The sequence below is a fragment of the Gavia stellata genome, chromosome 20, assembly GCF_030936135.1.
Source record: "Gavia stellata isolate bGavSte3 chromosome 20, bGavSte3.hap2, whole genome shotgun sequence".
NCBI classification, from domain to species: domain Eukaryota; kingdom Metazoa; phylum Chordata; class Aves; order Gaviiformes; family Gaviidae; genus Gavia; species Gavia stellata.
The window spans coordinates 5,549,648-5,577,431 of NC_082613.1; the positions used below are offsets into that span (position 1 = coordinate 5,549,648).

At 38.3% G+C, this 27,784-nt stretch overlaps 2 protein-coding genes across 4 annotated transcripts in view; one reads left to right on the forward strand and one right to left on the reverse strand.

The window, feature by feature from the left end:
• Positions 1-12,649: 12,649 nt before the first annotated feature.
• Positions 12,650-27,784, forward strand: part of PRELID3B (PRELI domain containing 3B) — an 88,260-nt gene continuing 73,125 nt past the window's right edge. The window contains exon 1 of one of the 3 annotated variants that reach the window (XM_059827439.1): positions 12,650-12,680. The gene's annotated coding sequence lies outside the window, so the exon portion shown is untranslated. Of the gene's footprint in view, positions 12,681-18,419; positions 18,436-27,784 lie in introns of those variants that run through there. The other 2 variants (XM_059827437.1, XM_059827438.1) reach the window with 2 other exon arrangements.
• On the reverse strand, positions 13,951-27,630 carry EDN3 (endothelin 3). Its single transcript, XM_059827442.1, has 4 exons — positions 27,579-27,630; positions 26,897-27,137; positions 14,578-14,742; positions 13,951-14,049 (listed from the first exon to the last, which is right to left on the reverse strand). Exons 1-4 carry the CDS (start codon positions 27,628-27,630, stop codon positions 13,977-13,979), a joined length of 531 nt encoding a protein of 176 aa, XP_059683425.1. The 3' UTR covers positions 13,951-13,976.

The following is a 27,784-nucleotide window of genomic DNA, read 5'->3' on the forward strand; positions in this document are numbered from 1 at the left end:
CAATTTCAGCGACTTCATTTTTAGAACTCTTCCAGAAGGGTTATTTCACTCCTGCTGAATGGAAAAATATGTGTTTGTTTTTTCAAGAGTGTTTATAAACACAAGTCCTCCCTTCCAGTCAAGGTTGCTCAGGAAATTAGTTTATTAGGGATGACTAAATCTTACTATGTTCAGTGAAAACACTAGAAGGTTCTGTATCTGGCCTTAGAAATTATGTCATTGTTATTGAAGATTTAAGGAACTATTTATGGTATATATAGATTGATATTTCCTGTATTAGGAAAGATTATTCCATGTAAATCACCAATAAGGAAACATTTCTTAAACAACATGAATAGAAGGTATTGATGACACTGACACAGCTATTCTCTTAGTCCTTTGTGCCATCACAGCACCTTCCTTTCTTCTGTAGTCTTTAAACTCTTATTTCTTGAATGTATTTGCCCTCAGAACTTCTTACCATGCACAAAGTTGACATCATCAGGCTTAGACTAAAGGTTTTTATAAGCAAAGCGTACGTGCATGTTCTTCCAGTTAATACTACAGAGTTGTTTTTCTATGTAAAGATATTTTTAATCAGTTTTCTACTATTTGTGCCAAGGTACCATGATACTGGTTAGTATGTAATATGTTAGTAGTATTTACAATTGTTAATAATTTAAATCAATAACTACTTCTATCCCATTAGTGCATTGCTTTGATCACTGTGAATAAACAAATAACTATTTTATTCCTGTTTTAGCACAACATAATTGAGTTCTGTATTTCAATTCAAAATCTGAACAGGGGTTATATGAAAATTGTTAAGGAGAACTTTTGATTTCCTTACTTAAGCAAAATTTGAATTTAACTCACTCTTATTATTCAAGTATCACTCCATATATGGGCACTGGTGTGGTTTGTTGGTTTGTTGGGTTTTTGGTTTTTTTTGGTTTGGTTTTTTTTTTTTTTGTAAAAGATACTCTGTGCTGTGCCTGGAGCACCTCCTCCCCCTCCTTCTTCACTGACCTTGGGGTCTGCAGGGTTGTTTCACATATCCTCACTCCTCACTTCTCCTCTTTCTGCTGCCATTGTGCAGTTGTTTTTCCCCTTTCTTAAATACGTTATTCCTGAGGTGCTACCACCGTCGCTGATGGGCTCGGCCTTGGCCAGTGGTGGGTCCGTCTTGGAGCCGGCTGGCATTGGCTGTATCAGACACAGGGGAAGCTTCTAGCAGCTTCTCACAGAAGCCACCCCTGTAGCCCCGCCGCTACCAAAACCTTGCCGTGCAAACCCAATACAACAGGTCCAGCCATTCGACCGCTTCTCTTCTCTCAAGCTTCTTAAGGTTGAAGTGTACCTCTTGCACTTCATACTTACCTTTTTGTGACAGCAGCATGATGTAAGAATTATAGATAATCTATTCAAATTTAGTGCAATTTTGGAATTTCAAAGCCAAGCTCCACTGGCTAAAGATTATTTGGAATAAATGAAAAGTATTTAGGAAATCAAAGAAGGACTTAAACTGACCTTAAATCTGAATTCCAAAATCCTTAATTATTGTGTCAGGGATTTAATTGCAGCTGTGAAATTATCTTCAATTTCACACCCCTCCAAACCAGACAACAAGAGTCTGCGCTACTCTTGCTACACAAGAGTTGAGTGGGATAGTTTAATTAAGTCCTGGTTATCTTTCTCAACATCTTTTGCAATATTAATGTGAAATAGAGCTCCCTTTCTCTTTAAGTTTTCTTTCTAAAGCTTCTGCCCAAGACTGATTATTGTTTTGCTGATGTTTGCTCTTCCTTCTGAGCTCTTCTGTAATCCCAGTCTGTGTGTAAGTGCTGCAGGTACAGTGCTGCACTAGTTGCATGTCTGAGAAACATTTGCAGGCATAATGTTCTGCTCTGGAAGCTAACAAAACTGTTCAGGACAGCTACTTCCCTTTGCCTTTGTCCACTGCTTTTGCACATGAGTAATTACATGCTATTGTTTATTCTTTTGAAAATGCACTTCTCGAGAGCAGCGTTTTTCCCATGCTTTGGTAGTATTTGTGTCGTGTGCCCTCTTCTAGCTGCATTCACGAGAGGCTATATAAATACAGCAGTATTTGCAAAGCGAACTTGAATTCTGCAAAATATTACATAATAAAAAAACAGAAAGATGGATCTGATCCCTAGAACACTGGGATAGCCTCACAGGTTGAGAGGTGAACAGCGTTTTATGCGGGAAGGGGTTTATTTCCAGTTGGTGAATTTGGGAAAGGCATTGCCCATTTTACAGCCTCAGTTTGTTGGTGAAACAGAAATGAGGATAGACCTCTGTGAATTGCTGCGAGAGCTGTGGATAAATTATGGCATGATGGCATGTAAGAATGGGATAGTACTGTTCTCCTAGCCTGTACAGTAGAATCTCTGCAGTCCTCGGGGAAGATGAATAGGTTCACTTCTGGCAGCGTTTCAAAAGTAAACAGCCATTTCTGCTTTCCTCTGTGTATCTTTGCTAGAAAAGATATTTAAGTACTGGAGTAGCGCCATTGTTTCCAGTGGATGCTATGATTAGCGCTGAGTATTTTGAGGGGAAGGTGTGCTACAAAAACTAGTAAGTGAAGCCTTAAGGGTTGGATAGACTATACAACTGTAACTGAAGATAATTGCCCTTAATAGAAAAATGGAATACAGTCATCATCTCTGTCTTGTTCTAGAGACTAATCTCAAATGGACCAAAAACTGTATGTTGACAAAAACATTTTAATGAAATATTGATCGTTAAGGTAATTTTATTATTTAACATCCCTTTCCCACTCTTCAAATTTGCATTTAGAACTTCAAGAATTACTGCAAAAGTTGGATTTTCAAAAAGAAGTCACAAATTTTAAATTCATTTCCTTACATGAAAAAGATATAGATGTGGAAGGCAATGCAGCTAGTAACTTTGGTGTAACAAAACTTTGTTATATATAAAATCAAGGCTTAAAAGTACTGAGAAGTTGTTACTACCAGACAGCTACAGACCATGACCTGCCTAGCTCAGGTATTATAGTCTTAAATCTAACTGAATTTTTATTATTTTCAGTGCTTTTTCTTTTGGTTTTTTTTGCATGCAAAAAATGTAACAGAATGTGTGAAGTGGTATGTAACAAATGTGAAAGTAACTCACACAAGCATTTGGATAGTTGCGCAGATACTCTTGGACTAACCTCTAAATCAATTAAGTCCAGATCAGATCATTCATGACCACAAATCATTCCCATATGAGGACTTCTTCATGAGTACGATAAATAAATCTCTGTAATCAAAACCAGGATTGCCACTAGCTGGCAGTGGTGGTATCAGAGGAAAGGGACAATGGAGTACAGAAATTAAACTATTTTCACGCGAATTGTTCTTTCAAATGAAACACTTTGGAACAGCAAAGATACCCTGCAACATTTCTGCTATTGCTGCCACATAGAGGAATTTTTGTTGTCAATGAGGCATCTCTCTCACAGGAACTTCATTTAACTGTGGTGGGGGACTTTGCCTGTCTTGCAATAAGGAAAATGCCAGAGTGTAGGTGCTTTACCTGTAGGAAGGTGTAGAGTGAGAATGCCAAGACACAGATGGTCAACAGTGAAAGAGGCATGTCATATTTATGGGCGATTACAAGAGTGAAGTCTCTGGGTAACTGCTACTTCAGTAGTGTTACAGAAAAAACATCTATCCTGGATTTTTTTTTTACAGTGTCTCTCAACCATAAACTTCCTCCTTTATGTTGATTGAGCTGCCATTTTCCATAAAATTGTAACTGAAATAAATTATTGTAGATTTGAGATGCCCTTACTATTTACGCAGTCCTCAAAAAAGCTACTTAGTTAGGTAATTTGTTATACTTTTATATATACTAGTATTTAATTTGGCACAATTCTGAAATTCCAAGCATTTCAGCTTACTTCGACAGAAAGGAAACTTTTGCCTTTTAGGTAAATGCTGTGAGTGTTTGAACCTTTCAAACTTTCTGCTGCTTACAATCACTTTTGGCAGATGGCTGGATGAGCTAATAATCTTAGATATACTTAAATAGCTAAACGTTCAGTGTAAGCAGGTAGTCGGGCAACGGGAAGTTCATTCACAAGTTTGTCCTTAATGACCCGTCCACCAATGTTTGTCATTTCTCAAGGTAGCCTCCCTGTTGCTACCAAAATCCTCTGAACAACCAGGGGCTTTTAAGGGGGGAAAAGGACAGAGTTGTACAGATATGTGAGGAATTAACAGAAAAATAGTGTACAAGTAAATTTAAAAGTTTATTTTAAAAAATGCAAATCCATAAGATATCAAACTTCTTTTGATCTGTTCTCATAGAATTAATGGTTTAGTGTTCATATTGCTGTAATACATAAACTTTGAGTGATGTCACTTAGGATTTCCTCCTGAGGCATTTTTTTAGTGATGTTTAGCCTGTATTTGAACAAGGTCTTTCTTTGCTTGTATAGAAGTGGGCATGACACAGCAGTGAACAGCAGAATTGGTTTTGCCTGTATAGTTTAGAGAAGAATGTTTTGTATTTGAGAACCTGGAACAATAACTGGTTAGCAGTATCATTCATATGATGCTGGTAACAGAGTACATGAATAAATAATATGAATAGTGTCTTTCTAATGGGTCTACGTCTACAACAGTTGATTATTTAAAAGTACATTTCAAGTGCTAACAACATATCAAGCAAGGTTCCTCAGTAAGGTAATTGTTTAATCATGAGGGATTGAGCCAATATGCATGCTGTATAAAATACGAAGCAGTGTGAGGAGGATGGCAAGGTTCTTTGCGGTAGAAACAAGATTTTAAGAAGATCCTTTTGTGGATGTACACAGATTAGTAAATATGCATATTTGATGGAGAAATGAAAAATTTGCAGAGGAATTTTTCAAGAAAGTGATGTTGTGGTGTTTTGTACAACATACAATGTTCCTATGGCTTTTAAGTGAAAACCAAGCTTGACAAACATCTTAAGGCTGTTTTCCATAAATGAAATCTGCAAACAGTGGAATCTGCAGTAGGAGAAACAGATGAAGCACAAAAAGCAGTGTGAGAACTATTTTGTATAGAAGCAGAACACTTGAGAAATAAAAGTTGATTAACTTAGGACCTTTCTGGATGGCTAATGTTCTGATTTGTACTGTTAGACAACCCCACTACAAAAGTGCTATTAAAGAGACTGTTTTTTTTAAAAAAAAAAAAAGGTCATACCTTATTCAGGCCATATGAGGAAAAACACACTTATCAAAAATGTTGGCAGTTGTGCAAAAAAAAAAAAGTTGTTGAAAGATTGTACTGAACTTACTCTTGCTGCAGCAGAGGAAACAGATGTTGGGGGCCTCTCTGTTCCAGATACTGTAGCTGTGCCATGTTCTTTCTTCACCAGTATTTCTTGAAAATTAGGAAAGGGGAGTTTGGAACTTATGTTTCTTCCAATAGACATTGTCTGTTTTGAAATTGATATTTTTTGCACAGTGAGGCAGGCACGGTAGAAGCATTTTAGACACAGGCATTGCCTTTTCAAAAAAAAATTACTGATAGTGCTGCATATGTGGAAATAAAGGCTTTGAGAACTATTTATGAAGACAATGCATGTGACTGGCAAAATATGTTTACTCAGTTTGCTCTCTGATATTTGGAAAAACACGTTTGCAATATCAATGAAATAAATAACCATTGCAGTAAAATGCCCTCCTCTGGAATCCTTTGCTTGGGTGGCATGCTGCCCTTAAGAATATGTGCAAGATCATACACAAAGTTGTACCTGAGGGGTTGGATGAGAGCAACTAGGATGTGCATTTTAATATTACTGGTACTAGTAAAAGATGTTCCAATACTGAGACATTTCTGAGCACGTTGGCATAGTGAACACTATGTACATTAGTTTACTTTCGGGGACTGTTTTTCCCCAAGATTCTTGCATGGAATGTACATTGCCAGTGAGTTGATAATCAAATACCTCATGCCCCTTGCTTAGTTTTCTTTAGGTTTCTACCTAATACTACAGTTCCTCAATTTAGATCATGGTAATAACATGTCAGCTTTCCTTTCAAAATTTTTTTAACCCTTCTGGTTGAAAGCACGCAGAGGGACTGGAACCAACCAGCCAAAGTAATACCAACATTGTTTCAGGATAACCAGTATATACCTGAATACACAGGCAGCCATAACCAAAGGAAACAGCTATTCAACCCTTCTATATGCCTTAGTTCCGCTCTGAATCACCACCAGAACCAAACACTTAGTTTCATGGGTGCGTGCTACTCTATGTACAGTATAGTAGTTTTTGTAGACTCCTTTTTTATTTTCTGGTAGGCAACAGGTGACCAATTCCTTGAACATTTTCAAAGATGTACAGTGACAATTCCACCCAAAGACATTGATCCTTCACATGTTCTCTAACAAGACCAGAGCACTTATAAGTAAAATTGTTATTTGGAGAGAAACATGGCTTGGGGCTGGGCTGGTAGGGATCTTAACATGGACCTTTCCTTTGGTCTTGCTTTTGTGTTACTGTATGCAATAAGAGCCCAAGATCCCATAATAATATAGTAGCAGAATCAGACTTATGATTTGGGGGTTACTGAACTCTAATGCAGGATTTCCTCTCCTTAAACTTTCTTTTTTCTTCTGTGCTCCTCCAAATACAGAGTTAAATTATCCAATCTCTTTGGAACTTTGCTTAAAGAAAGAATGTTAATCAAAGACAAACCTCAGGATCTGGCACAGGTGTTTTGAATGTATTAATTCATTATCAGATTTGTATAAAGAAAGGTTTTACATTTAAGATTTCAAATGCTTAGGTTCAATCTGGTTCTTAATTGTAGTGTGACTATCCAAATTGACACCAGAAGGAGCTGTAAACTGGCTTCATTGTGAAATTAATAGAATTCTCTTCTATGATAAATATAGGGAAACAAAGTACATCTATTTTGGGAACTGCATCTTAATGGTATCAGAATTGCATAAATACATGCAGAGTTCCAGGAATCTTCTAAAAGAGCCTCTGAGCTTTGATTTTTACATCTGCTTTACTCTGGTTATGTAGTTCACCTAATCCACTAGCCATTCAATAAATATTTTTATATTGCTACAATAGTTTGCATATTTATTTTTTAATGACAAAAGGCTCCAACCCTCTTCACATCTGCATTGAAAGTATTTGCATAGCTAGGGGCCCGCACTGGTAAGTGAAGGCAGCTCACCTCTTGAGCGATACAGCCTTCCAGGCCTGGAACACCATAGAGAAACATAGTGAGATGCTGAAGCATTTCCAAATTGTTTAGTTAATTCTTTGGTGAGTTGAGGGGAGTAATTACGAAAATAAGACAGCTAAATCAAAATGAACTATGAAAATTATTTAACTGATTGCAATAAAACAAATAATTCCTTGACAAGCACAGCAAAATTATCATTCATGAAATGCATAAACACTCACTAACTTAAGGGAGAGCTGGCTCATGCTCTGAGAAACAGCTTTAACAGAAATAATTAGTTAATAAATGTGATTTGTTGTCTAATGGAATATCCATTATAATCAGTAAAAAGGCAACTCTCATCTTCTCTAAGATTACTTCATTGTTTAACATACTGGCCCTTTAGTGTCTAAATGATCTTGTCCATATAGGATTTTAAAATATTCATAGGAAAAAGAGAGTTTGAATGCCAAAGACTTCTAATCAAGTTATTGTTAAGGGGCTAGACCTTCAGCTCTTGCAAGTCAATACAATTCCATTTATGTCGATAGAGACATTTCCAGGAAGTTTGAGTCAAGGTATCCATTTACTGATGTCTGAATGATAGTACATGGTAAAGATGTTTAGATGCCTAAAGAAACACAGAGGTGCAGAAGGAGTTTTTAGATGGGCTTACGTATCTACCTAATTTCTAAAAGCGGTGCATACAGGAAATGACTAGCAACCTGGTCTATTATAAAATGGATAAGGATCATATTGAAATAAAATGAGAGAACTAAGCTAGAACACCTAGATATGGGGAGGGGTGTTCAGCGTGGATACTGGTGTGACTCTAGGCTAAAATCCAGGCAAAGCCAAAGGATTCAGTGGGGTGTTTCCCACGGCAGAACAGGAGCTGAGAGTTGAACCTCATCCCAAACCTCTGTTGAAGCTCAGCTGTGCTACTATCAGCATGGGTCACTTGGCTACAGACATACCTTTGGAGTGTGTAAATCAAGGCATGCCTGTCTTCCAAAGCACTTCTGAAAATCTTGGAAGTCAAAGTACTTCTTAAAATGTGCTTTTAAACAAAGTTTGGCAAGATACTACAGTAAGATAAACAGAAAGTTCAATATGCTTTGTTTAACTTGCTTAATGTATTTTAAGTCTCTCAGTCCTGACATTTCATTGTAGCATAAAGCTCTCCAGATCAGGTTATATCTTCTCCATTGTAAAACTCTAGTAGTGAAAACAGACATTGTTTCCAATCTCATCTGTTTACAATTTTGCTTGATTACTATTCCAATAGATTTCAAGCTGTGGATTTAAGGATTTAATGTTCATATGGCTAGAATTTTGTTCCTTTTCTAACAACTTTTAGCTACATTATTCAGTCTTACTTATGTTGGCCTGCATTTTACTTTTATCAAGACACACAATTTTGTCATCTGAAATCACCTTGAACCAAATTGTCATGGTTGTTTTCAGCAATCTTTCACATTAGAGTTATTTTTGCCTAGCTGCTCTGAAAACCAACTCCTAAAAGCAGTATCGTGAGTATGTGTGACAGATGCTAGATGCTGCCAACGGGAACATATTTCAGGCTTGAGTGCTAGGTATATAAAAAAGTATTCAGGGTGGATCTGGTAAGAAGGCATCCCAGAACTGTGGCCACCGTTTCTTTTGGTCGTTATAAAAAGAGTATTATAGTGCACATAACACTTGCATTCTTTTCTTCTAGCAAGAGAAATTCTTGCAAGCTCTTTTTGCTCAGCTGTGTTTTGTGAGAGAGAAAGGTTTAGATGTCAAACTTGGGGATTTTAAAACCATCAAAAGCACTTCAGTCTCTGCTGGCACATCATGCCAGCAGTTTCATGGTTTATTATGCAGAAAAAACAATTCAGTTCTGCTGTATTTAATAAATATTTGGAGGATATAGTAAATACAATTTAGCCCATTTTTAAAGCAGATGAGGAATGATTTAAGTCATCACAGTTTAGCCAAGAGAAAATGACCTCTGCCTGTATGACAAAATAACCCTAAAAACGTATCACCCTCTCCCGCTCATGTATCTGGTAGACTTCAGTGTGTTACAAAAAACCCTTAGTAATGAGTGAATTAAATGAATAAATCAAGGGTCTATTTTAATTTGTGTATATTTCTTTATAAAAAGGAAACATCTTTCCTGGTGAAGTCAACTAAAAATCAGTTTCTTTTCCTCCTACAAGCCTTACTTTGTCATCCCTATATTGAGATAACAGGAGAAGGATCTACAGAAGAACTTGACTCCTAGGTTTTACAAGCATTTTATAATATATGGGAAGAACTGGAAGCAAAAGAATGGTATCCCCAAAAGCTACCACAGCAAGCAAGGAGCCATTTATTCTAATGTACAGGAAATGAGACATGGGCTCTGCTCAGGGAGTAGTCACCTAACTGTGTAGGAAGACATAGATATCCCTTTCACACTCACAGCTTTGACTGCCCTCTTAGACTTTGACATCAAAGCCTATGCCTTTCACAAGGCACAGCCAAGGAGTAAGAGGTGGAGGTGATGATGGAGACCATTGTCTTCATGGCACTTAACCATTTTTTCTGATATGTTTACCTGTAATGTAAGCCCCCTACTTCTTGTACTTCCTTCTGGGAACACGGGGTACAAAATACTGCTTTCCTCTCTGCCATAGCCCTTTGTGTTTAATGACTGCGTTCACATCTCCTTTCTTCCTTCTCCTTTGTAAGCTAAAAAACTGAAATTCTTCCAAAGCTCCGTTCTACGTTGTTTTTTAGACTTCTGATCATTTATTGTTCTTATTGCTATTAACAACTGAAAATTAAACTTTTGTTAATGGGAACTAGAATGAGAGCTATGCAACTCTGGCAGAATTAGAGCAGAGTTATATATAAATGGTTTTACATGGAACAGAGTAAGAACCGGAACTAATTTGTTGTTACAAAAGCAAACACAAGTGTTCTCAAAATAATATCGCAGACCAAGAATAATTCTGCGGTACACCTAACTATGCTAATGTTACATGTTGAAAGAACATTTTATGTCTAGCTTCTGCAAATAATAATGTTAAGATTTATCCCATCTTAAGAGTTGTTTCTTAATTAAAAACATTCATTAGTTGTATATGAAATTAATTTTGTGTATAATTTTTAAAGAATAGAATTTCAAATTCGCTTAACATCTTCTTGTTACAATTTAAAAATCTGTAAACTGAGTCTCTAAAAGCTGAGGAATATTACTGGTGACATTTTCTATAAACATATGAAATTAGGTAAAAACAATCTCATGGCCATTAACTATTCCCAGACTGAGTAATGATAGTTCGACTCCAGAACCCAGCACATATAATTTTCAGGTATATGCTGTGGTTTATAGACTTATTTGGAGGTATCTACAACAAACTAGATTTTCCCTCTTCTGGGTTTGATATAACAGTTATTTCTCATTTTCTTTCTTTTGCTGTATTCATGACAGACTGATTTTTACATTAACTGCTAGCAGTACATTGGTACAATGTTTTCAGCTACTGTGCAGACTCCCAAAACCAAACTCTTCGAAAGTGGAATTCACAGAGAAAACAGTTGGATTTTTCTTTCTTGAGGAAAAAGCACAACTATAATGACCAGTAGCCCACTACTCAAGGGCTAAATCTACCTGCATGCCAAAGAAAGAACCCAATTTGATTTTTTTTTTTTCTGTGAACATTTAAAATAGAGTGAAATAATGTGGGACTGGGGAAGGTGTGAATCCATCTTCAAATGCAACATTTAAATTGAATTAAGGTGGGGGAAGACAGTAGAAATCCAAACATAGACTGAGCAGTTCATCTAAAAGCTGAATTGTATCAGTCAAGGAGGCATTGACAGTCTTGTTAGCACTAGGATGTGTTTGCAATTCCAGGAAAAAAACCCCAATAATATAATGACTGAAGCTGAAGTCAGTGAAAGTTGTTTGTGAAAAGAACTCACAGTCCAAATGACCACCGCCTCCTCGTTTGTCCCAGGATACAAATTAGGCCAGATGAAGGTTATGTTTATAGCAAAAGGGACACAAAATTGAAATGTAACTTTTTATGCATAATTATTATCAAAGAATTTTTTATTATATTTTCATATTCAATTCTCAAACTGTTAGGAGAACTATCAATCGCTTGAAGGCGGCAAGTTTTTGTATGACCTGGGCATATGCATTCAGGGAGGGCGGGGGGGGGGATTCCAGTTGGTAGTTATAAATTAACATTAAGCATTCTTCATATCAAAGCTCGACTATTTTTTAAAAACCCCAAAACTATACAGCGTCTTTTTTAAAATTATGCAAAAATAGTATGTGAAGCTTTTTTATACAATAAATAATCTGTTTTCTATAAATGTACAAAATCATTTGTACAGCAAGTAAGAAACTAATACAAATGCAATAACTGAAAGATATATTTAATTTTATAACTATAATAATTTATTTATGAAATATAGCCACATATATATAAAATATATCACATATATTTGGGCAAAAACCTCCCCTTCTTGTTTCAAACAAAGTCTATTACCACCGTTTTAAGCCTATATAATAATTTTTACTCTTAATTTCTTTTCATTTTTCTTTTGGTCTCCATCTTTCTTCTGATAAAATACAATTTAATGTCATCAGGTTACAGTTTAACCTATGTGCCCTGGGGAAAGTCTGCGTGACGGTCAGTCAAACCAAAAAAATATCTGTAATGTCACAAGTCAGGGACTTGCTCTCTTTCTTTTTAAATAATATAGAACAGGATTTGCAAAAGTTACTACTCTTTTTTCCTAGCTTACTCTTGCATCCTGCTATCAAAAAAAAGTCTGTAATTTCTGAAGAAATCATTTACATTGAGAAATGTCCAGGGTTGGATATAATCCTTATTGCCAAGTTTCCATGTTATTCAGTGATGATGTTTCAATGAAGAGATAAAAATTTGATTTATAGTACTAGCAAAGATGAATATATGTACTGTGGATGATAACGTATGTAGCGGCTTCGAATAGCAAATGGTCTAGTAGAGTAAATTATTCTGATTGTATGAAGTTTCATTTGAAGTTCCACAGTCCTACCTTTTCATCTTTAGGAAATTCTTTGGGATGAATAACTGGAGTTCTGTTCATCAACTACAGTGCATCCTTAAATAATCACTGCAAAAGTTTTTGAATGGAACTTTGAAGTGCAGGAATAATTTGTGCCTAAATTAGGTAATCTATTGAATACTCAATGTATACTCTTAACTTGCTACAGTTTATAATAATATTTATATTAGCCATTCATATTTATTCTGCATAGATACTGTCATTTAAACATCTGCCACGAAGTTACAATATGATGATTCAGGCTTGCATACATTAACAAGAGAAATATTTTGTATCTGTTTATTCTTAATAAGAACTTATGTATAGGCAATCTCTCTCTAACTCATCACATTCTCCAATTACAGTTGCCTGCATAAAGCTGTGGATGGATTCTTCAGACATACAGCAAGCAGTAAGTGGAACAGTGTGTTTCTATTGTACTTTTTTAAACCACATAGAAAAATGTTTCCTGAAACTTTCTGTTGCTGAAGTTTGGATCTGCCTTTGAATTCTTCTTCAATAGTGATACATTCCCTGCCAGGTTACATGATAAATATTATCCTTTACTGAGACTCTCGTGAGCGGAGCGTGGGAGAAAGCTTCTTCATACAGGTTCACATGCCCTCAAAGTGGCATTGTTGAAATGAAAGTGTTGCGTACTGCTGAATTCTCCACTGGCATCAGACTGAAGCATCGTTTGTCCATCTCAAGGGAGAGTTGTAGTTTAAGTTCTTGCTTCTGAGCTCCAGCAAATAAACATTAAATCTTAAAAAAAACACACACACACACAAAAAAAACCCAAAAAAAATAAAAAAACCCAAAACAAACCAAACTACTTAATTATTCAGAACTAACTCCCTATTACCTGATAGAACTACGGTTCATCTCCTTGATTATGTGTACACGGAGTGAATGCTATCTCTGATCAAATAATCATAGCAATAAATTCAGCTTGGGGACTTCTAATCCAAGTGCTTCCCTTCACAGTGAAAAATTTTGGGTAATGGTGTGACTTTTTTTTTTTTTTTACTTTTCTAGTTCTAATGGCTGCTTCATTTTACCCAGAGCTACAAGTATTTGCTTATCCTGACATAATTTTGCATTTCCTATGTAGCAATAGTATTAAGGGTAGGTTTGGAACTGGAATTGGAACTTTTTGAAACTGGCTACTAGGTCACAGTAACCTCTTTATATCTGACATCTAAAGTAGATTTATTTTTCCCTCCAAATACTTTTTGAACAAAGTTTTTTCTGTTTCTTTACCTTGACAATTTATTTTTACTGAAGCACTGCGTCAGGACATGTAGCTTAAGTTGCTGCAGTGCTAAATGAGCAAAAAGATGATAGACAGGAACAGCCCTTGCTGTAAAAAAAAAAAAAGAAAAGAAAAAGAACAACGGGGGGGGGCTGTTGCCAAAATATGTATTGGCTTATAGCCAAAGAATCCAACTTTTGAAGGGGCTGTATCAGTGTGAGGAAGGTTGTAGTAGTTCTGTGTATACTAAAAGTTATTTTAAAGAATAAATTAAAAAACCAAACAACTTCATGGGCCAAATTCTGCCCTTATTTAGCAAGAAGTTATAATATTCAGTTGAAAGAATTTAGAGTTCTGCAAATACAAAGAAAATTGATGGAAAATTAACATTTCTTTTCAACATTAAACATCTGTAGCGTACCTGACTGTTCAGAATCCTCCGAACTCTCTGTGCTACTGAATGAAAGTGTGTTCCTCTTCCCTGCATTGGTCTTTCTCCTCTGTCTTTTTCATTGATCCATGATTTCTGGGGAAGAGAGGTTTTCTAAGTTCGTCACTGTGTTCTCATCAATTACCCTTACAGAGCCATTCATAAAATGACAATGTCATACTCTTCATTAGACTAGATAAAACATTCTGAAATAGTGACATATTAAGCATACCCCTAACTGGACAGGAGATCTGCTGTTTCAAAAATACCACATCACAAAAAGAAACAGCAAAAAGAAAATTCAAAGCAGGACTGTATTGGGTCTGGCTGAGTCTGGCCTCTTTCCATCACCTATTAAACTCTCCTGACTGGGACACATGAGTTTTCTCGCTTTTGTTCTTCCTATTCACTCCTATGTCCCACTTAAGGGGAAAGTGAACAAGCGGCTGTGGAAGTGCTTGGCTGCTGGCCAGGGTTAACCCACCACAACTGGAAATGAGAATTTTATTTAAAATCAATATATTTGTTAATTGGTTTCATCTGATACATGCAACTTGATTAATTTACCTCCATGAAACAGTCAAACCATGTAGACGGTTTGCAATATTAAGAAAAGACACTCACCTTCTTCTGTCTTGCATTCTTCTGCAAAATTGCATACACTGTTTGTCATGAGCATCCAAACAAGAACATCGAAATGAAGACTGGAAAGTACTTTGAATCTGGCCTGTAGACCTTTTGCCTCTAAAACTGCCTCTGTAGTTAGACAGCCCATATGGCACAGTCCTCCTGTTGCAAGAATTACAAATAATGTCTATTTTAGGAGCCAATTAAAATGATATTCCATATCTTTTCTGTTTTAGAAAATAGATCTATTGATGCAAAGCAGTAAATAGCAGCACAAAAATCAAACTCGATGCTTATGTAAGAAGTTCTCCCTGTAACAGATCACAACTTCCGCTCAATCAACTCAGGCTTTCACGAAGTCATAAAGTAGCAGACAATCAGCTCAACTGGCAGAATTAATTGGCAGCTACACTGGCTATCTAAAAAAAATTTTATTACCTAACAGCTGATGCAACTACATCCCCAGGTTATTGCTTATTTTACTGCTTATTCCTTTATTGTGCTGGTTACCCCCCACAAATGCACAAAATTTGTTATGTTCAGTGCCATAGCTGGTACGAAGTGACAAAGAAGCTGTGCTGATTTTCACCAGGTAACTAACATCATGTTGTTGTTGTCTTCATGATTCAGAGCCTGATTTACCATTAATTTTATTACTGAGAAATGGAGAAAACTGTCAGCGTGCTTCGTTTACTGCATCATGGTTGGAACATGACCCATGAAGTTATAAATGTGAGAAACAGCTAGATAATCTTCCTCATATGTATCTACTAGTTCTTTTCTATGAGAGATCACATTCTGTACTGCAGCACACCAAGAAATACTAAGAGGTAGTTCTCTTTGTTTCCCTGCAGTCTGGCATGCTTTGTTCTTTAATGGGTTATAGTTAATATTATTATCAGAAAAGAACATGCTTCATCACTGCCTGCTAACATCCCCAAAATGTGTTGGATAGTTTATACTGATGTCATAAATTATTCTCCCACAAGTTGTTAAAGAATTTCAGTCGATAGCAGGTGTACACCACATGGAACTTCTGGAGACCCATAAAAGTTCCTGTGTACTTCAGTGATGGGCTAAGCAACCCACAAATCCACAAACACTAAAAATCTGAAAAGAATCTTCTGTTCAAAAGCGAGAAAGAGGAGTGGAGAGAAAAAAAAAAAAGCAGGGGAGAGGAAGTAAGAATAGATCTAGAAGGGTTACAGAAATGTTACAGAACAAGGCCTGAATAGTCACTGTGGAACCACTAACTTCACAGAGTTGTACTTCTTTAATGTGCTTTCATAAAAAACATCATTAGGCTATTAATTGGAAAGTTGCAAATCTTCCATTTTCCCACACTCATGGTGGGCTGAAAGGTTAAGAAACATTATTTTCCTAATCTCTGCAATAATTTTTGATGTAACATCAGCATGGCTGATGCAAATCATTTCTTCAAACCTCTGCACAGTGCATCTCATCTTTCACAGTGTGAACCAGAGCACACCTATCATATATAGATTTATCAGAAAAATGTACTGAAAGATAGAAAATCACAAGCAGTATTTCTGTGTATCAGAGACTATGAGATGGTCTTTCTCTAGCAGATGCTGGTCTGTCTTACCTATGTGCAGAAACTGTTGCATATTTTCACTACTTTTCCTTCCTTCTATGGCTATGCCTAGACCCTGGGAGAGACCAAGAACATGCATATCAGTCTTAAAAGACTTCAGGACTTGATTTTTGGCCCCCCTTCTCAGTCATTTAAAAAGCTTTTTGTTGGATTCACGATTAGGGGTGAGTCCCATTTTATAATTGAAAAGTATTAGTAATTCTACACTGCCATCTACTTTAGAATAATGGATGGTAAATGGCTAGTGTAGGTACCTTCTGACATAAATAATTGCTGTCTGGTCATACTTCTTGATACATTCGTGTTTTTTATGAAGTAATGGCTGGTATTTACAAACAGGAACAGGAGTAAGTTCCTGTATTTTTGAAAGTAGCAAACCCTCTATGAAAACTGGCTGGTAAAATTCTGTTATTCAACTTCCTGCCCAGATTTAGGCTGAAATGAAAAGATGAATTTTGCTTGGTCTAGCCAAACGTGAACCCCCTATTCTATGGCAGATAGCTTGCAAGGGGATAAAGAAGCTTTTTATAGCTTTTGCAGATGTTATCCCACACTGTGCTAACAAGACATAAAATATTGTAGTGTGTTATTCTCGTTATTTAAAGTGGTTCCTTGTTAAAAAGTTTACTTTTCCAAAATACGATACTGTTTTTTCTTACTCTAATTATCTAAATCAGAATCTCTGCAGGACTGAGCTGTGGTTTGCCCTGTGTCAGAAGTTCTGCCTGAATAGCCAGAGAGGAAGAAAGGCATGTGTTTTATTTCTTAGTTGCCACAGTTTGCAAATTAATGGACCAACTAGAATTGTCATCAACTTCAATTTTATCCTAATACAGGAGTATGTGAACTACCGTGATTGAGGAAGAGGCCCATTACCAGTCTGCTGTCTTTCCTAAGAGACAGTAAATTCCAGCAAACAGGCAGGGGTAGAGAATATAGTATAATTACAAGTGATAAGAACCATGAATCACAGCCCTAAGCAAAGGAGGAAACTGATATTTTAGATACTGCTTCTGATCTTTCTAATGAAGTGCCTTATGTTCTATGAAACTTATAATGCTTATAAGACCATGCTTCATAGCTTTGCAAATGTATTCAAGACCACTTCATTCTCAGTGGTCCAGAAATGCATGCCAATGCAATGACATTTTCAAGTGTAAGAATTTTAACTACAACGCCCAAGCAAAAATGTTTCTGTAAGCTAATGTGCAGATTTGCCAATCAGAGATGGAAATACAATGATTTGCCCAATATGCCTGGCTTTGATTTCTAATCCAAAAACTCAAACCCAAAACACGTAAACTTCAATAGCAATCTAGAGTCTTTCCAACAGTATTCAGAAAGAGCTAAAAAATACAGTAGATGTTTTCTTGCCTGTCAGTTACTCTGATGCAACTCATAAATCACAACATTTAAGCAAATGTTAGTGTGTCTATGGTTATCATTCCAGCAGCTGAAAATGTTAGTATTTCAAGTTAGTTCATGCCTTTTTCTCAGCACTTCAGAAGTGAGAGGAGATGCCAAAGAGATTCAGTTGAAGTATCAGAAGCATTTTGCCTAGCAGCATGCTCAATCTTAGATTGTTACATGTGATTAATAAATGCCACTTTTTTTTTCTTTATGGTGCTGCAATGCTCAGGTTCAAAATGAGGCAAGTAGAATTACAATTTCTACATGCTGAATGGGAATTATTGTTAACATGTAATTGTCACCAAGCACTTGCATTGCTCGAAGTCTCTTTGCTTTCCAATTCAGGTGAGGCGTCTGTTTTCTTTAGTCAAAGCTTGCTGACTTTAGTATACACAGGGCAGTTTGTGTCTCTGCAGTGAAGATGAGGAACAGCTGAAGTAGGCAGAGGCAGATTTGTTGGCTAGCCATATGCTAGGCTTCTGGGGATCCTGAACAACCAATTACTTACACTGTGCTCCTTGCGGTTATGACTGGGTCCCTGGCCAAAGTGCTGGCTAGGAGCCATTTACAAACTTTTTGGAAATTTCTGTGCTAAAATCCACTGATATTCTAAATTTTTTAACATTTACATTTCACAAGGGATTTTGAATTTCTGACCTTTAATTCAGTATACATCGTTTCTTCCTTCAGGAGAAGAAAATTCACCCAAAGCAGTGAAATGGGTTTCCACATATTTAAGAGCTAATGTGTGCTGTGTGTCCTTTATGCCTTTCTTCTCTACAAAGTGGAGAACAAGCAAACCTATGCAATTCTGGATCAGCCTTTCCAAGGTACTACTTTGAACTGGTATCGGTGTGTCAACATACAAACCTGAGATCTATGTGGAAGCGACCGTCCTTTGTAGAGTTCAGTTACCAGTATGATTACTGCAGCCAGGGAGTGGGTGCATAAAAGTCTGCATGCTCAGTTTTTAAAGCACTTTCTAAATTACAGAAGGTCTGAGTTTAAGGAAATAGTTTCTTCTTCAGCATAAGCTATTCGTTCTTTATTCTGTATGCAGAAAAAGAAGATGCTAACGCAACTCTCCAGTACCTGGAATTATTCCATGTGATGAAATTATGATTAGTCAGTGCAACAGATCTGTTATCTGAAGATTATTCCATGTATAATATAGAAGATTATTCCATGTATAATATAGAGCAGCACAAAGCACAGTATGCTCTTGTCACTTGAAACATACTTTTGATTTCTGCAATGGAAGGAACACACAGCTATCTTTAGGTCAGTCAATGTTTCTCCTAGAATTTTAAAAGAAAAAAAAGTAGAGATCTGCTGAACTAACCTAGATTATTTCTGTACTTTGTGTCCACAAAACACAATCATAAAAGCTCTCCCCCTAAAAGTCAGCTAGCTCTTGAAGCAAGTTTTTGTCATTAAATTAACAGAGGTAGGCATTTGTTTGTTGAAAAAGACAAGTACTGAGTAACAGCGAAGCAGCCATTCTGAACCAGTGTTATCAGTGAAAATTTCCCACAGAAAAAAAACTGCCCGTTGAATGACTACTACCTTCAGGTCTAATGGGGATGTATGATTTGCCTTAGTCCTGCTGTCCCTCATGTATACTATAGTGAATGTTCAGAATTCAGGCAGACAAATCCAATTGGTTTATTTTAGTTTTTATAACATGTGGCTGAGTTTCTCATGCTATGTTATAATTGACCTATGAGCTGCTATTATTTTCTACTTTCCCAGCCACTTAAACACAGTAGATACCTCCAGGGCACTTGAGAGTTTCAGCCAAAACAAAGGGATGAGGGGGTTGCAGCAATCATCTTAGATGCTGTGATTTCAGTATTCAGCAATATATTTTCTGGCATGCATCCAGGCTAGCAAGGCTCCCAGCAGTCTCCAGTGTTTTCAGACAATCTTAAAATGTATGAGATCCCTGTAAGGACCACTGAGAACAAAGAACGTGGAAAGGAAGCAAAATTTAACATCCTCCAAGTGAAACAAGAAGTCTCCAGAATGAAAGATGCTTGGGAGAAATAACAGATATTTCTGTGTATACTTTCATATAAAGCTACTGCAGTAATATTGTGTAGCTCTGTAGATGAAGAGATCGTTGGCTGCTCTGAAAGTTCACTCTAACTCTTTCTGTAATAGGCATATTTTTAACAGAGTAGTTCACAATAGGTGTACCTCCCATATTATCCCTTCCTTCTCATCCTCATCATTTAAGAAGTAAAACACCTTCTTCAAAGAAGTGCCTGACTTGTTGGTCTTCTGTCATCCTAACCACATGCTCTATTCACAGAAGCTGTACTTTTTCTGGGTAGCCTTCTGCAGTTAAAATTATTTTCAGAGGAAACAAACTTTTATCCTTTATAGCCACACCTTTATTTTCCACATCCTCAATTTAGTAGTAGTCAGTGTTCCTAGATACCTAATAGGCTACTGTTAGCCAAAAAGATGTACCTCCACGATCTTGCTAGATTTGGTTTAACCTTCACTTTTTTTTCAGTCTTATTCTTTAAGTAATACTTGCTAATTTGTGAGGACCCCTGGATCTAACGCTGATACACTGAGGTAAATCCCAAAAGGCACAGCAGCTGGAAAATATGAATGAAAGGAATCAAATTAAGTGTCAAATGGTAGCTTTTTCAAATTGAAATTTGGAGTACTTATTGCTAGCTCCTGAAGCCACCATACCAGTGCACAGAAAGAACACACACTCTAATGCATGTTTCTACCACTCTCCACAGGGTGTATAGTTCAAAATCCACTGCTGATATAAAAACAAATAAAACAAAAACCTGGGGGAAAATAAACACATGGTGTTAAAATTTAAGACTGATGAAAGTGACTATGGTTTGACAGCCCTCAAGACTGTTTATTCTTAGAATTAGACCAACATGAGCAGCAGTAGTGAAGTTTGAAGGCACTAGCTACTAGCATGTCTCATCCCTGACCCCATCTTCTGCGGGGCCAGCTCTTGAGAGACATGGGATTTTAGTCTGCAGAGCCAGATCATTTCAAGTCTTTCTGAGAATACTGCTGTTAAAACATCAATACTGTGAGTACTGTAAATAAGCTTTACAGGAAGACTAAGAGGATATATTCTACTTTTACACTGTGGAGGGCATGCAAGCTGTGCACGTTTCAGACAGTAAGATACTGAAAGTATGAAGTCAGTATACAATTTAAATATGAAAGAAGAATAACTATGTTTCAATAACAGGCCTAAAAATCAAATCACTTTGTGATAAAACGTAACAGTAACAGCAGAAGCCTGTTACTGTGTTCAATAAATCTATTTAAAATACTCTCCTTTTGATGTGAAGAATTTGTGCAGCTTTTTAACACTAAAGATCCTCCAGTTTTTAGGATGAGAGATATTTACAATGTCATTTAAATTTTCACAAAAATTTGTAGCTAAAAAAAGGGAAAAGTTAAAAGGAATCCATGGAGATAAGGAAGATTATCTGCTTTATACTTGGTATTTTTTTCTACCAGTGAGTATGACCATAGATTCTATAGCTTTAGTTATTTCAATTGTTACTAGCTTGTTAAGATTTATCTTTTTACCCTTCAACATTAGGGTTACATTAGGACATACCAGTACCTATACATAGTCTGATCTTGGTAGCATCCACACATGTAAGACAAACAGATTTCAGTGAACATGTGGATAGTAAAGTCTGCAAAATGCAGGGCAAACTTCATTCAGAAAAATAAAATCAACTCAACAGAAGATTCATCACTTCACTTTTGGCACTTGGTTCTGGTGGTTAACCATGCGCACTGTTTAACCGACAGATCAGCTTCCTTATTTGAACTGCCTGGCTTGAAGCCACTGTTTTATCATCATGCCTTTGGCTAGCAGGTATTTTCAGTCTGATCTATTAAGATTATAAGCACATGCTTAATTGTTTTGCTGAACGAGAGATCTTTAGCTGTGTACTTTTATTTCCAGTAATATATGGGACATCATCTATACTTATCTAATGATGAAGATAATTCTCAAAAAATGGGGTAACGGTAATACTTTATAATACCACTTAATATCCATAAGGATGAAAAGCATTTTAAATTACATTATGTGGGCTTCCGTTCAACAAAATTCAATCATCAATGAGATGCAAGTAACAAAAAGATGTTATGAAGAAAAAGTTAGCCAGCAGAGCATACAGTTAGAACAAGAGTATCCAATTAGTTCTCTTAAGTCTTCTCTTTTGTAACAACATCCCAAGACATCATTTCCTCTCTATATATAGAGCAAAACTATGAGTGAAGCGATGATAGGCTACAGATTGTTTACGTTTTAAATTGACTTTCTGATGGTGACCTAAGCCAGTAGTGAGCAAAGAGCATTAACTTAGAGCTGTTAAAGAGCTGATTGTATGTGGAATCAGCTGCTATTGTCTGTTTAGCTTCTGACAAGTCCTGGACCCCTAACACACCCGTTTGTCAGCACTTTCAGGAAAGACCAAAAAAATGAAAGTGTATGAAAAGCCCTTCTCACCCCAAGAGGCAGTCACATTAGGTCAGGAAAACAGATTTCTACAGGGGAACTATCTGGAGTCAACCTAGTGCTAAATTTTGATGGCCACTCAGGAATATCTGACTTGCACATATTACACAAACGGATTTCTTCTTTATTGAAGTGACAAAACTCCACATCCTTGTAGTGTCATCATGTAACCACACACTGTGAAACACTCACCATATCCTCTACCAATATATCATCCCACAGAGCAAGCAACAGACTACAAGTCAGTGCATGCCCTTGGCCTTCCACCGAGGAAATAGAACATGTGTAAGTACAGAGGATCAGAGCCGCAAACACAAAGATGTTAGATCAAATTCTTCCTTTCACTTTGTCCATCCAATTCTACTGATTCAGAAAGTCATGTAATTGGCAGACTCTTAGATCATCATATAAGCTGGTCTTTATAACGTGCTCACAAAATTTCATTGTTACTCCTCTTTTGAGCATAATAACAAATACTGAAATAAGACATGTCATCTAGAAAAAAACTGTTTTGCTTTGATTTAGACACTTCAAGAAATTATTATTTTTGGTGCTTAGTTTGAGTGAGGAAGTAACTTCACCATTGTGGATCTATGCTAATTCTCCTTTTAAAGTGTCTGGATTATTGCCATAAATTCTCATTAGACTTTTATTTCAAAATTAAAGACCACTTGAGTATCTGATATTGTGTTCTCATGATAGTATCACTTTCTTACAGTTGCCACCTTTTAATCTTTTACTAATCATTCTGAGCATCTCTAAAGCTTCATGCAGCAACATTAATGTCACTAATTGAATCACATTTTGCTGTCGGATGCACAAGCTCAGTTCATATTGCAACATAGGACACCTTTGAAGAACTGCAGATGTAAAAGAAGTCTTGCCTATAGTTTCTTCTTTAACTCACAGAATTAAGCATCAGGTTGTGGCTGTATTACATCAGTGGGTACTGTTTAAAAGACAATTCATTCTTTAAAATGTGTTTGTAGCTATAGGTCAAGATAAGCATAATTAATCACTTGACAAAAAAAATACATTGCAAACTAATTCCTGAGTAATCAATTTTATCAGTGAGAACAATCTACCAGCTTTTCATTATCTTTGTTATGCAACCTTTGTCTGCATGACATAATTGTATTATTCTACTCTGACTTACCTGACTTTCTTTAGGTCATCTTCTTTTCCACTTAAGGGCTCTCACTGTTCCCAGCATAAAAGATTCACTATGTCAAAATAACACTGGTGCACTTAGTGGTCTAGAGTAACATCAGTGGTTCATGGACAAGTATAAAGCAATACTCAAACGTGTGCAGAGATGATTTCTCATATAATTAGCAATAGCTACAGAGAGTCAGAGGCTGCATATTCTGCAATGTTGTGCTTTTCTAGAACTGTCACCCTGCTGATCTAAGTGGTTTCTCAGCAAGGATAGGAACAGACCCTCTGTTGTCACTCTGCCTCCAACAGTTTCAATAAAAACTTTAGCCACTTTTCCAGAAAAGAAGGAGAGGCCATAACCAAGATTTGTTTTTAATATATTACAACAATGCTTAACAGCATTTTCTATTGGGAAAAGCAGGGGGAAGAAACCAGATGAGGAAGTAAAGTTTGTCTTTGAAGTATGGAGGAGAGAGTAACCTGGAAACAGAAAATATTAAGGAATTTGTGACGGGAATAAGAAATGATAAATTGGAAGGACGTAAGTCAGGGGAAATAAGAAAAAAATAATAAAAAGCAATTGTAGTGTTTGATGTAGGAAACAACCCCCCAAAAAGATGTGATAAGTAAATAAGCAGGAAAAAATTCAGAATCAACAGACATCAGGAGAACTTCTCCAATCTTTATCATCATCTTTCTGGTCTCCCATTGTGTGTATGTGCCTCAAAGTTGCATTTGAGCCAAATTTTTAGTAAATATAAAAACTTCCAACACAACAGCAACGTAAAAGCCTCATTTACAAACAGTCAGTCTGTACAGATCCAGTGCTTACTTCCATTTAAAAGTAGCAGCGTAACTTTCCTGGGATATTAAATTGCACAAGCAGGCCCGATTTCTCCCATTCACACCCAGAAGTACCTTTTGACTTACTGAGACATTGTGCCAGGTAGGATACCAGGCCAGAATTAGTGCCTGTTCATTCAGCTGTGTGACGTGAACTCTTGATCCTGCTTCTGTTGCACTGAACATGGTCCAAAATGTCCAATATCTCCATATGTACTTACTTCAGTGACTACCTCTGCCCTTATGTATAGAAGCATTCCTAGGAAGAATCCTAGGATTTTTGAAAATCAAGACTGCACTTTTTCAGCCTAGAGGGAGATTTGTACATCTACCTTACCTGTAAACAGAGCTTTTCCTTTCATTGCTCACCTTGCTGGCTCAGACCAGGCCAGTCTTAAGAAACAGCTAGAGGAGCAGGACAGCAAGGCAGCCCGGGTCAGAGACCTGGCTCTTCCAGCCAGAGTGCACCACTCTCTAGACACGCAGCCAGCCAACTAGGAGAGGACCTCCTTTCTCCAACTCTAACAAGCACTTACAGATTCCAGAAAATTCAGTTCCTATGGGACTAATTCCCCTATTTATCGCTATTGATCAACCCCAGAGGGCCCCCAGCATCCTGATTAACCTAGTGTTACTAGGTTATACAGTGTTACTAGGTTATACAGGTTCATGTCCTTGGAGCACAGTAGCTAAAATGTATCACTCTATGGGAATATTTAATATTCAAATTGAATATTTAAATTGAATATATTCATTCTGTAGCTTGCATAGAAATGTCCAACCAAATGGCATAAAAATTACGTGCAATAAGAGTCAGAATCTCCTGATTGAATAGTCACAGGCTAACCTATACACTGGCCAGTGGCTGAAGACTTTACATATCCAAGAGATTTGCTATTGGTTTATGTACAACTGACTTCAGTTAAGAAAGCAGAGACTTACAGCCCAACTGTTTAATATTTGGATTATACGTACTTCATTGCTAATGCTATAGGTGTCATGAAGATGTTATAGATCTCTATTCTCTATTTTTTGTTCTTTCTTTGGTGATGTTTGCACAAAACTTTCAGGTAGGAAAAAATTCTCCACATCACTGAATTAATGCACACTAAATACTTTTCCCACCAGAATGAAAATTACAATTCCTGTAGATTTAAAACAGGATATCCAAAAAAAAAAAAAAAGTAATTCTGGGGTGGATTAGTGCAGGTATGGAACTCAAAGAATTGAATGACTTGTGTGAATACATGATACTTAGAGGGTGGTAGTTCAAAAGACTTGTCATCAGACATGGCCTTTAGCCAGGAAACACACGTGAATTTACAAATTAAGTGCTGTAAACTCAATTTGACTTAAGCTATTTTAAGGCTACTTTCTATTTTTCTATTCCTTTTGTTATTTTAATCTGATTAAAAGCTTTGCAATTGATTCAAAAGCAGTTCTGAGTTAGTACAAACATTCCCAAACTGTAGTCAGTGGAATACTTGATGGTGTGTGTAGAAGTTCACAGCCATACAGTCCCAAGATCTTTAATTCTTGAAGTTCATCAAAAGAAACCTGGTTTTAGATTTATCTGATCTCCTGATTATTTTTTAATGAACTGATTGCTGTGGTTGCTACAGGACTGAAACCTATTAGCCTATGACAGTCTTTACAAACCCTTCAGACTGTTTTAGTTACTCAGAGAGACAGGATATACACAGAGGTCTAGGAAAAGAGGGCGTCTAACCTTTAGGATGTAGGCAAAGTGTCACTCTTCCTGGACGATTTCTTTTCATTAAGTACTGTTAGTACCAGACCTGCTTTTCTGCATGTGCCCTCCACCCCCACTGACCTGTGTGAAACTCAGAATTTCCAATTCGTGGGAAATGTTATGCTTTCAAAAATTGTTTTTATTATGAGTTGAAACAAAAACTTATGTTCACCATTCCCATAAAACATAATTCTAAAAGACATTCTTTTGTAGCAACTTAAATCTGGTATAATGAGGTTTTAAAAAATTGTTATTTTAATGTCAAAGTATTTTTCCGCATGAATTTTTATCAAAAACAGTACAGTTGCGCACACACACTATTCGACCTTTCCCAATGAGTGCCTTATTAGAAACAGATTTCTCCTACAGAGTAACTACTTTTTTCCCTGTGACCAATTTCACTGAGGCTACGCACAGCACATCCATGCTGCGTACCGCAAGGCACACGTGTACAGCCATGCCCCCACGCGTGCCTGGCGTGGGGACTGGGAACGTACCGCACTGAGGCGACCGGGACAGCAGGCCTTTGCCCGAGGCGCTCACCGGCACCCCGGCGTCCCTCCGTCCGGGCCGCCCAGCGAAGCCCGGCAGGTGTCAAGGCGGCGAGGGAGCGGCACGCCCCGCCACGCCGCCGGGCTCGCTCCGCTCCCCGGGGGCTCGGGAGGCCCCGCCAGCAGAGCCTGCGCCAGCAGCGCTCCGCTCCGGCAGCAGACCCCGGGCTACCTGGGGAGCGCGGCGGCCTCCTCGCGTCCCTCCCTGACCCCGGCGGGGGACGGCTCCGCCTTCAGCGGGGCCCCCGGCGCCCCCGCCCGGGCTCTCCCTCGGGGGTCCCCCGGGGACGGGCAGGGAACCCCCGCCCGCTACCGCCCCGCGGCGGAGGCCGGGCCGCCACGCAGCCCTCCCGGCGACCCGCGCCGCGCGGCCCCTCGCCTCCCCCTGCCCGCGAGGGTCGCATCCGTCGCAGCCCGGCCCGCCATTTCGCGGCCCGCCGCCCGCCCGCACTCACTCGGGGGTGTTGATCCAGATGATGTCGAGGTGGCAGTAGTAGACGCACTCCTTGTCCTTGTAGGTGTAGCAAGTGCAGCGCCGGGCTCGGCGCCGCAGCGCCCCGCCGTCCACCTTGGCCCTGCCGCCGGCCGGCAGCGCCGCCGCTTCGCTCTCCTCCCGCTCCTTCTGCCCCAGCGCCGCCGAGCGCGGCTCGCCGCCGGCCGGCAGCGGCAGGGAGCGAGGCCGGGGCAGCGCGGACCCTGCACGGCGGGAAGGTAAGAGCAGCGCTCAGCTCCCCCTGCGCCCCCCCAGCCCCCGCGCACCCCCCGCACGGGGAGCACCCCCCTCCCGCAGCGCTTTGCAGCCCCTTTTGTAACAGGACCCCATCCATCACCGGCCCCGGAAAAGTTTCAGGGCTGTTAAAAGCACCGTTACGCTTATATTTACTGCAGCCTGGTGGGGTGCACCCGCAGCCCCCGCGGGCTTGGGGTGCATCGCTAGCGAGTGTTTTTGTCTTAAACCTGCGTACAGCCAAATGATGTCTTTGGCGTCTAATTATTTACCGCGCATCGGGGGGGGGGGGGGGGGGGGGGGCGATTGCTTACACCCTTTCGGAAGAAGAGAGAAAAAAACCCAAAACACCCAGCCTTTCTTTGTGTGCATGCGTGGAAGTGGCAAAGAAAGAAAGAAATTCATGTTACCTGCAGTCGACGTAATCGTAAGTCCAAAGAGGAACAATAAACCCAGCTCCATTAAACCCAAATTGCACGCTTGTTAACTGCAGGCAAAGGTGAACTGCAGGAGCGACTGAACCGTTCCAGGAGGAATCACTTCAGGTCGGAGGCAGGGAATACCCTGGGGCTGGCGGCACACGCTGCTCCCCGGAGTTAACTCCCACACGGAGGTG